Source organism: Brassica napus, chromosome C3, assembly GCF_020379485.1.
Source record: "Brassica napus cultivar Da-Ae chromosome C3, Da-Ae, whole genome shotgun sequence".
NCBI classification, from domain to species: Eukaryota; Viridiplantae; Streptophyta; class Magnoliopsida; order Brassicales; family Brassicaceae; genus Brassica; species Brassica napus.
The window spans coordinates 58392930-58403963 of record NC_063446.1 but is presented as its reverse complement, the minus strand read 5'-3'; the positions used below and the strand labels follow the sequence as shown (position 1 = coordinate 58403963).

At 29.8% G+C, this 11034-nt stretch overlaps 1 protein-coding gene across 1 annotated transcript; it reads left to right on the top strand.

The window, feature by feature from the left end:
- Window positions 1-7543: 7543 nt before the first annotated feature.
- Window positions 7544-11034, top strand: LOC125583194. Its single transcript, XM_048749820.1, has 5 exons — window positions 7544-8119; window positions 8174-8389; window positions 8643-9164; window positions 9382-9618; window positions 10330-11034. The coding sequence occupies exons 1-5, from the start codon at window positions 7544-7546 to the stop codon at window positions 11032-11034; spliced, it is 2256 nt and encodes a 751-aa protein (XP_048605777.1).

Here is an 11034-nt window from a genome sequence, read left to right as displayed (position 1 = left end):
TTTATTTTTTAATAATATTAAGATAATATAATAGAAAATTGTTTTATATACATTTTTCTATGAAATTTATTTAAAGTGTGCTTTATTATTTTTCATAGTTAAGTTTTTATACAATTTTACCATTTAAATAACTAATATTTAGATATCAGTTTGTTTGTATACGTAAATGTATAAATGTATTTATAAACATGTGTATATTGTTTCTTAATAAAAAAATTAAAAGCGTCATATAGATTGTTCCATGCTTATTAACTAATACAACACTGTTATAAATATTTTATTATAATTTTATATGTATTTCTATTTGAATGACATAAAAGATTAATCCTTATGCAATATATCTAACTTTTTTGTATTTACCAAATTTTTAGAATGAATATATTATTATATACTTATTTTATGCATATTTGTATTTAAAATACTCTTATTTAATTCTTTTAAATGCATATCTAATAGTTTTATATGCATATTTAGGTCTAAATCATAATAAATATTTTGATGAAATTTAAATTATCTGTTTGTTAGATATAAGAAAAGGAGAATATATATATAATTTATGCTAATATTAAGTAATATTTTATTTATTAAAATAAAAAATAAAAATCTAAAAAATTAAATATATCTCCAACTTGATATAGTTACAATATAAATTAGTGGTGGGATTATGATGTTTTAGCGGTTCACAAAATGTTTTCCCCGATTGAGAAGTTACTTTTCTCGGAAAAGGGTTACCGTGTACTTCGATTTATTATTATTAGTTACATAATTTAAAAAAAAATATTTTAGATAATAAAAAAATTTATGTATGTTTCATAAACACATGTTTGGTTAGTTAAATGAATATTTGGATTATGACTTTTTAAAAACAATTGTCTCAAAATTTATTAAAATCTAATTGTTGATGAGTAAATAACTATGTTAATTTATTTAATTGATAAAAGGTAATTCAAAAGCATATAAACAAACTGTTTAATCAACAATATGTGTATTAATTGTGGATTATTCTTACCACATTTTATTTTTAATAGAACTTTGTAAGCTTATTATAAGCCAAAACTAAATTGGTCCGGTAAAAAAGAAACGAAAATTGACCAATGTTTTTAAGAACCTTTTATAATCTATTATAAAATTAGATGATTTTGTAGCCAACACCAATATAAAAATACTAAAATTTTATTTTTTACTTATTTGATTAGGTTAATTATTTTAATATTAATTATATATTTTATTTTTATGTATATGTTATTTTATGTTTTGACATACTTTATGAATTTTTTAAATAAATTTTAGTGTTATGTTTTAAGATAGTTAGCATATATATCAAGTTAGTTAATTTTAGTTCATATTTTGAAATTAATTTATAGATTTACTTTAGAAATATTAAGATTTATAAAAATATTAAACAATGATATTGATTTGGAATATTTTTCGTATTTTTATTTATATATGAATATTTTTAATAGTATATAGCCCTTATCGTAATATTGGCTGTGGACATAATTTGTTTTTTTCTTGTTAAACTCTTTTTATGTTAAGTTTTCAAGAATTTAGTATAAATACCAATCTAATTTTTAAGATAATTAATACATTAGTTAATTTATCATTTTTGTAATTTTGTATTTATTTTTATTTTACTTTCACATACATGATTATTAGAACATTTTTTTATGTTGATTTCTTTTTTTAAATGTTATTTTTGTTCGATAAAATTTTATTTTTAATTTTCAAATATTTAGTTTAAAAATAAAGTTAATTATTTCTGGCAAAAAAATTTAAACTTATTTAATTTTATTTTGAGAGAAATAAAATATCTGATATTTTATATTTAAAAATATCAAATTAACATTTTGAGAATACATATTATTAATAATAATTTTAGCTTCTATGTGACCACTTTAAATAACATATAGCCTCAATTTTAAAATCATATGTGCTTTAGATTCATATTTTCTTTATTATTTCAAATTCTTTTATTTTTTAATATTATATTTTGTACGTAAAATTTATGTTATTCTTCCAAATATTTAGTTTATATATCAATATGATTCCTTTAATGATTTTGGCTTTTTCTAAATTTTACATTGATTATTAAAGAAATAATTTTTGAAAGTTCTATAAGTAATATATAAAATGGTGATTAACATATTTTTCTTGGTGCTTCAAGATAATATATGGATATTCTCAATAATTTACGGCATCAAATTATATATAGTATATGTTATTTGTGAATATTTTCAGTTATTTCTGGTTTTTAAAGCATATAGTCCATATCATATTAAATGTTACATACATAATTATATTTTTAGTAATAATATGCGATCAATACCAATTCCTATAAGGTACGTGAACAATCTCTTATTATATTAAGTTTTCAATAATTAGCTACAAATATCAATCTAACTTTAAAGATAAGTTTTACAAATTTTAATTTATCTTTTTATAGTTTTGTGCTGATTTTTATTTATTTTTACATACGTGATTATTTATAAATATGTTTTTTAAAACTTTGTTTCTTTTTGAATATTTTTATTTTTGCTAATTTTTTGTTTAATTTCAAATATATAATTATTTTATATATCAAGTTAATTATCTTTAATAATATTTTTATTTACTTTATCAAATTAAGATGCTGACTTTTATATTATTATAATGATACTTTTAAATTCTATGTGAACACTTAAATAATATATATCCTCAATTTTGAAATCATATGTTATTTAGATTCATATGTAATGAAAAAGTGATTTAGATTTACATTGTCTTTATTATTTGAAATCCTTATATTTTTAAGATTATTTTTGTTACTTAATTTTAAGTTGATCTTCAAAACATTTATTTCTTATAATAAACTGATTCTTTTAATATTGATATTTTTTTTGAAAGAAATAGTTTCCATTTTGAAATCATATTTTGTTAGATTCATATGTAATGAAAAGTGCTTTAGATTCATATTGTTTTTATTATTTTAAAATCTTGTATTCTTTAAGATTTTTTTTGTTAGTTGATTTTATGTTGGTCTTTCAAAGGTTTACTTTATATATCAAATTGATTCCTTTAATAATTTTTCATTTTCACTAAATTGAATAGTAGTTTCCTTTTTATTTTGAAATAAACATTTTTTGAAAATCTTGAAATTTTTAAAATAATAATTAAAATGGTAATTTGACATATTTTGGTGCTTTAAAATAATATGTTGATATTCTCAATGTTTTATTGCATAAAATTACATATAGTACATATTTTTGTTGAATATTTTCAGGAGTATATAACCTAAATTTTGTAAATCATGTGTTTTAGATTTATATAGTTATAATTGTTTGAAAGTATTGCATTTTTAAATTAACTATTATATTTGTTTGTTATTTTTATGTTAATTTTTGAAACTTTATTTTATATAGTATAGATTTGTACATGATGTTTTTAACTTTGTAAGTTTAACTTATTTGATAATTATTTATATTTTATTTTGAAATAAAAAATTTCGTAATATTAACATTTTTAGAAATACCAAATTGAAAAACGATTTGGTATATTTTTGGTGCTTTAAAATAATATGTGAACATTCTCAATGATTTATAATATCAACTTATATATAGTATATGTTAGTTTGAATATTTTCAATAGTATATAACCTAAACTTTGAAAATCATGAGTTTAAATTTAGATTTATATTGTTATAGTTGTTTGAAAGTCTTGTATTTTTAAATTAATTATTCTTTTCGTTATTTATTTTTTAATTTTCAAAAAATATTAAACATTATGTTAACTTAATATGGTATTTATATTTTTGTAAATTTACCTTATTCGATATTGATTTATATTTTAGTTTGAAATAAACATTTTTTTGGTAATATTAACATTTTTAAAAATAGTAAACTTAAATAATAATTTGTTATACTACGATTGGTCGTTTAAATCCTACGTGGACGCTCTCGATGGCTTATAGCCTCAACTTTTATATAGTATAGATTGATGGTTTAAGTAAGTAATTCACATAGATAATGAGGGTTAAAAAGATGAAGGTTTACTTTTTACTTTATTTATTGCATGTTTGATATGTGAATCACAGTTTTACATATTTTAGTGATGTTTAAAAGGACAAAAATGAAACAGGAAAAAGAAAAAAATGCTAGAGAAAATAAAAATGATTAAAAATATAAAATAAATAATTATGATAACAATCTTTGTATAAATTTGTATTCCCTCCGTTTTATAATAGATAAAGTTTTAGTTTTTTGCACACATATTAAGAAATTATCTTTTCTAAACAAACAATCATTAAAATATAATTTAAAACTAATTTATTTAATTATAAACAAAAATAATAAAAATATAATTGGCTACACAAATGTTGATAAAGTTAAAGTTACATAAATATGTGAAAACATTATTTAATGTGAAAGAAAAACAATCACCTAAATCATCATCTATATCGAAACATAAAGAGTATATATAAGTATCTGTAATTATATATATATATATATATATATATGTTAGTAATTTTAAACAAAGGATTATCTCAAATTATTACTAAGAGAGAAAGGATAAGACTAATAATAATTTAATAAGACCTTTTGAAATATAACCAAACTAAAACATTTTATTTGCTTTACCTATTACATATATATATATGAAGTGTGTTGGGTATATCCTTTAAAAATATTTAAAAAAAACTTATTATTTTAACACATAATCAGGATTATACGTTAGCTTTTTTCTTGATAAAATTATCCAATAATATAAACGTAAGTTTTTAAATAAAAATAAAAGTAGTTTTTGTGGGCACGAACGTAAGCAGATCCAGAAAATATTTTTAATCGGGGACACTGTATTAGAAACAACAACAATAAAATTTGATGGGGGCATTTTTACAATTTTTTTCATTGAACTTATAATATTTGATAATTATAATATAATTAGGAAATTTACCCCTATAACCTAACAAAAAAAAAACACAAATTCACTAACTATCCAAAACCACACTCTCTCTCCTACTTTCTCTTCCTATCTCTCTCTACCCTCTTTCTATAAATCTAATTTTTCTTTTTTATTTGGTCATATGGCAAATAAGCCCTTCATAATTTAACTTAAACTACTAAAGAAAAAAAAATCAGTAGGGTGCACGTGACCCTGTAACGATGTACCTACGCCTGCTCTTGGGCACGAAAAATCTGTTAGAAAATGTATTATTTATTTTTCTTTTAAAATAAAATAATTTTATAATAGATGTAAGTTTTATTTCAACTTTATTCTAAGTGCTTTAAAAAAAACTTTATTCTAAATGAAAAATAGAGTATAACGTACAGAAAAATAATCTTATGTTTGAACGAATTAAATTCTTGAACCACAAAGAGAAAACATTGATATCTATCATACATTTATAAAATGGAATTTCACTAATATTTTGACACATGGATTTTTGAATTAGTAGATTAAATTGCAAAAAAAAAAAAAACAGATTGAAGTTTTTTTTTGCAAAAAACCCATAAATCAAGTATGTGTATATACTATATCTATCTTATTAAAACAAAAACATTGTTTTGGACATAATCTTTATTTTGTAAGTTTTTAAATTATATACATCTTTCAACTGTATAGTTAAACTTACATTAAATTACTAATATTCATTTCTTTATATTACTATTTATGTTTCCAAACAATATTCTTCTTTTTCTTTATACTACCATTCATGTTTTTTAGACAACACTATAATTAATCTTTTGTCCAAATAATATAAAATATTATATCTCATCTTTTTACAATTTTTAACAATTTTCTTTCAAATTATTTAGATAAATTAAATAATAGAAAAAAATTCAAATAATTTATAAAACAACGAAAATAAATAGAACTTATTTTACAGGTTTAAATACTACAAAAAATCAACAATAAATCAATTAAATTAACGAATTGTTTTATTTATATTTCCTAAATAATGGTTATATTATTGGGGTTTTTACCAAAACTAACCCACAACTTGATTTTAACCCCAAACCTATACCCAAACTTGAATCAAATGCAGAACTAACCTAAAAGCCTAGTGAAATTACAACTCAGCCCCTTGTGAACAAACAAAAAAAAAGAAGCCATTTTTACGAATATAGCCCCAGTAAGTCGTCTGTGATGTTGGAAGTCGTCTGGACGACTGAAGTTTAAGTCGTCTGGACGACTGAAGTTTAAGTCGTTTGATACCAGTTTATTTTAAAAATAATTTATAAATCTTGTAAAAAAATATTTTGATGCGTGAAAAATAAAAATCAGGTGATTATAAACAGTTTTAAGTGATATAAATTAAGATATGATAAAATTGATTTGTTTTGAAGATAGATGAGTGGAAGTATTGAATCATGATATTCTTTGGTTTAGGAGTTTGGCAAACATATGTTGTAGTATTGTATGTATTGTTAGGGTTAGATCTTGGAAAACTAAAATGTTTTTTTCAAATATTAGTTTTCACCTATATGTGTTTATTTCTGTGTATAGTAAACACTTTTCAAGTTTGATTTGATTTTATGAAGTGTTTAATTAGATAATTAAGTTTAGGGGTTATGTTTAGGGTGTGGACGACTTATATTTCAGTTGTCTGTTGAATAATTTACACGGACGACGTAATATTCAGTCGTCCACATCGTACTGAACCGTTAATTTACCAATGTACGTTTTAACCTAACCGGATCATTTACCGGACATATAAAAGCTATTTTTTCACTATTTCACAACTTTACGAAACCCTAGCGCCGATTCTCTCCAACGGCGATTTCGAAGGCGATAAGACGAAAACCCTACCGTGGTCGTGTTCCACCGTTATCTTCGCCGGTAATCTCTCCGATTACGACGAATCTCGTTTCTCCTTCATGCCGTAGAGTATTTTCGTAGTTTAAACTGACCGTCCGCTTCCTTTTTTTCATATCTGAAATCTCGTTTGCCAAACTCCGCCGCCGGTATGTTATTTCTCATGTATTAAGGCGTTTAGCCGCCGGAAAACCCTAAATATTTTAGTATTGATTACTCAGACGACTTCCAGGAAGTGAGAAGACTACTTGGACGACTTCCAGGAAGTCTTCTACGATGTCTTACTCTCTGGACGACTTACATGTAAGTCGTCTGAGTAGTCTTCTCACTTCATGGAAGCCGTCTGGAAGTCTTTGTCAGACGACTTTGTCGGAAGACTTCCAGACGACTTTACAGGAAGTCCAGACGACTTTACAGGAAGTTCAGACGACTTCCAGACGACTTTACAGGAAGTCCAGACGACTTTTAGGAAGTCCAGACGACTTTCAGACGACTTCCAGACGACTTCCAGACGACTAACAAGTAAGTCGTCCCAGAAGCCTTCCAGACGACTAACAAGTAAGTCGTCCAGAGAGTAAGACATCGTAGAAGACTTCCTGGAAGTCGTCCAAGTAGTCTTCTCACTTCCTGGAAGTCGTCTGAGTAGTCTTCTCACTTCATGGAAGCCGTCTGCAAGTCTTCTATAGCATTTAACATAGTGCGCAACCTATGTGTTTGAGATGGTTGTTTGTGATTATTTGCAGGCCTTAAAATGGATTTACCAGAACTCCCGCCGAGGATGTTTACATTAGGAGAAGAGCCCGATGCAATCAGGAGCATTTCGTATCATTCTGATGACACGAAGTTGTTTAAAGCTCTATGTGATTGTCTCATAGCTGACGAATATGAGGATCTGAAGGCGTCGAAGTTAGGAGTGTTCATCAAATTCAAGGAGCTTGACTTTGGTTGGACTTCAAGGCTGGTACATTTTTTGCTCTGTTTCCAGCTGGACATCAAGAAGAAGTTTGAGCTCTGGAGTCTTGTCGTTTCACAACCTGTGAGGTTTTCACTGATAGAGTTTGAACACCTCACTGGGCTGAACTGCGATTACATCAAGGACCTGGAAAATCCAAGGTGTGAGGTTACGTCGGAGATGGCTGCTTTCTGGGAGAAGATGCGTGTTGATATCGATACTGGGCCAAGTATTGAACAGATAACAGAAGCATTTTACAACTGCGACGAGTGGTCTCCGGACGATCGCATGCGGCTGGGATACCTTGCCATCTACGCAGGATACATCGAAGGGAAAAAGTTCTCATCCGCTACATCAGCTAGTCTTGCAAGGCTAGTGATGGATTTAGAAAAATTTGAGAATTATCCATGGGGGAGAGTGGCGTTTAAGGTGCTGATGGATTCTCTGAAGGCAAAAGACTTGACGCAAACTGGTTACACTGTTGATGGGTTCATACAAGTGCTCCAAGTGTGGGCGTACTATGCTATGCCAGAATTGGGTGCTAATTATGGGTCTCCCATACCAAACAGACCGTCTCCACTGTTGCTGGCTTACAGGGGTGGCAAAAGACAACGCAAATGTTTTAAGGCTGCTATCAATAAACAGGTACTTAACTTCACTCCTAAGACTTCTCAGACGACTTAAAGTTAAGTCGTGTGGATCGTCTTCCAACAAAAGACCACTCAGACGACTTACTTTTAAGTCGTCTGAGTGGTCTTTTTGTTGGAAGACTTCCAGACGACCTAACTTTAAGTCGTCTGAGAACAAAATACTTCTCAGACGACTTAACTTTAAGTAGTCTGAGAACAAAATTCTTCTCAGACGACTTAACTAAGTTTATATCTTTTATTTATTGCAGACTATCGTGAAGAACTTCGTTCAGAAGGATTTTGATGAAATGTTTCCAAAATGGGACGGAGACGTAGATGACCCTGCCGCGGATAACATAATTAAAGTCATGTTTAATGATCCTGGATGGGAGTGGACCATGGAATGCTGGCCAGTCACCGGTACTCGCAAGATTGTGAAGATGGAAGTGAGTCCAGTGAATAATGAAGTGAGTCCCGTGAAGTCAGAGAGTGTTGTGAAGGAAGAAAGTAGCAGACCTCGGAAGAAAGCTCGTAAAGGGTCTTCTGTTTCTGCTGAGACACCTGCGGCGGGTAGTGAAGGGATGACGCATCAGCAGATTGAAAAGTCCTTGAAGGACATATCTGATGCCATTAATCTTGGCTTTGGGACGTGCCTTAAGGAGCTCAAGTTACTGGCGGATAGGATGGTAGCTGTGGAGAAGAAGGTGGGAATCACCAACAGAGGGGGTTCATCTGATGATCGTCAACTTACAACCACTTCAAATCCACCAAAACCTGCTGACGAACCCGGGGTTAGTACCAAAACCTCTCCCAAAATTGCAGAGAAGAGAGTCACTAGGCAAAGTGTTAGGAAGAGTCAGGACTGATGTGCTTTGTTTCTAGTGTGCTTTGATGAACCACTGTATGCCTTGATTCTGAACATGTGTGCTTTGTTTCTAGTGTGAATTTGATCTTTGCTGTAAGGGCTTTTGTTAATAGTTTTTAAACACTGTGAACTCGAAATTTCAGAGTGAAAGTGTGAATGGGGCGAAAGCAGGACGGAAAAAAGCCAAAGAACCGAGTCTTACTACAGAACCGAGTTCCTCGAGAGAGCTCTGTCTTGTGAGTCCTGCAGCCGACTTACCGAGTGATGATCCTAGCCTTCTTATATTGGACAAACAAGTTCCCACCGCTTCAGATTTACTCGTTGAAGAAGCTAGAAGGCAGACAAAGAAGGAGACTACTTTGGTGAATCTCCGTAAAAAAGTGTGCGAGAAAGGAAGCTTGCTCCCACACAGCAAACTCCTTTTAAGGGAAACAACACTGCCAAACAGATCATTCCAAACAAACAGGTTGGCGGAGGCTATGATCCTTTTGCACCCTATGACAAGATGAAGTCGAAGGAGCTCACTGCTTGGGTGCAAAAAGATCCGTAAGTTGCTGTTAAAAATATGCTTATTTATATTTGATTAAAAAAAGCTTCCATTTGATTATTTACATTTTGTGTTTGCAGTTCTTATAGACTGCCTCTGGAAAAAAAACCACGTAGATGTCCAAGTCGATTTTATCAGGTCCTCCGAACCCCCTTAGAATGGCTGACCGACCATGTAAGTCTTCTGGTAGTTATCTGGTACTTTTCTGATTTGTATAAGTCGTCTGTGAGTCGTCTGTGAGTCGTCTGTGAGTCGTCTATAAGTCGTCGGGTAGTTATCTTACGTAAGTCGTCTATAAGTTGTCTGTGAGTCGTCTGTAAGTTGTCTATAAGTCGTCTGGTAGTTATCTTACGTAAGTCGTGTGTAAGTTGTCTCTAAGTCGTCTCTAAGTCGTCTGTAAGTCGTCTGGTAGTTATCTTACGTAAGTCATCTGTAAGTCGTCTCTAAGTCTTCTCTAAGTCGTCTCTAATTCTTCTCTAAGTCTTCTGTTAGTCGTCTCTAAGTCGTCTGTAAGTTTTTTTGACTTGTATTGTTTTATATGCAGCAAATGGATGCTTTTATTAATTTACTGAGGCAACGGTACCAAAACCATCCAGAACATTTCAGGAGCGACAGAATGTGCTTTCTTGATCATATATTTTCTCGGCAGTGGAGGGCCTCCTACCCTGATTTTAAGAGCGACACTCCTGATGCCAACGGTTTAGGAAGAAGACTCCCTGGTGGGGCGTGGAATTATCATGCAGGCGTGATACCTTCTTTTTGCCAATCTAAGAAGGTTTGGGGGGTGGATGTGGATGATATCTATGCACCTGTGAACTTCAAGAACCAGCATTGGATTGCTATATGGATATCGATCCCTAAGAGGCACATCGTCGTCTGGGACAGCATTGTCTCTCATATTAGCCCTGAAGAACTCGATGAGGTAATGGAGCCTTTTGTCACAATGGTCCCTTATCTGCTTGTTGAGTGCGCGCTCTCTGACGAACAAAAGGTTCAATACACATTGGAGCCATACACATATGCGAGACAAACCGTTGGAGTACCTCAGTGCCGAGCTGGTGATTGTGGCCCCTTCACTCTGAAGTACATCGAATGTCATGCTCTTGGGATAGAATTTCCCAGCGCGTTTGACAAAAAACACGGGAAGACCATCAGGGAGAAGATGGCGCTGGATATATTTCGAGAGCTTCCTATGTGCCATGAATGGGAAAACCAAGACAATGATGAGAACCTGGCAACGTATGATTAG

What these genes read in the sequence shown, in the direction of transcription:
- LOC125583194 (XM_048749820.1), top strand. Translation starts at nt 7,544, where the DNA reads ATGGATTTACCAGAACTCCCGCCGAGGATGTTTACATTAGGAGAAGAG. An exon ending in CAGCTAGTCTTGCAAGGCTA is followed by an intron (nt 8,120 to 8,173) that starts GTGATGGATTTA and finishes GTGGCGTTTAAG; the next exon opens with GTGCTGATGGATTCTCTGAA. An exon ending in AGGCTGCTATCAATAAACAG is followed by an intron (nt 8,390 to 8,642) that starts GTACTTAACTTC and finishes TATTTATTGCAG; the next exon opens with ACTATCGTGAAGAACTTCGT.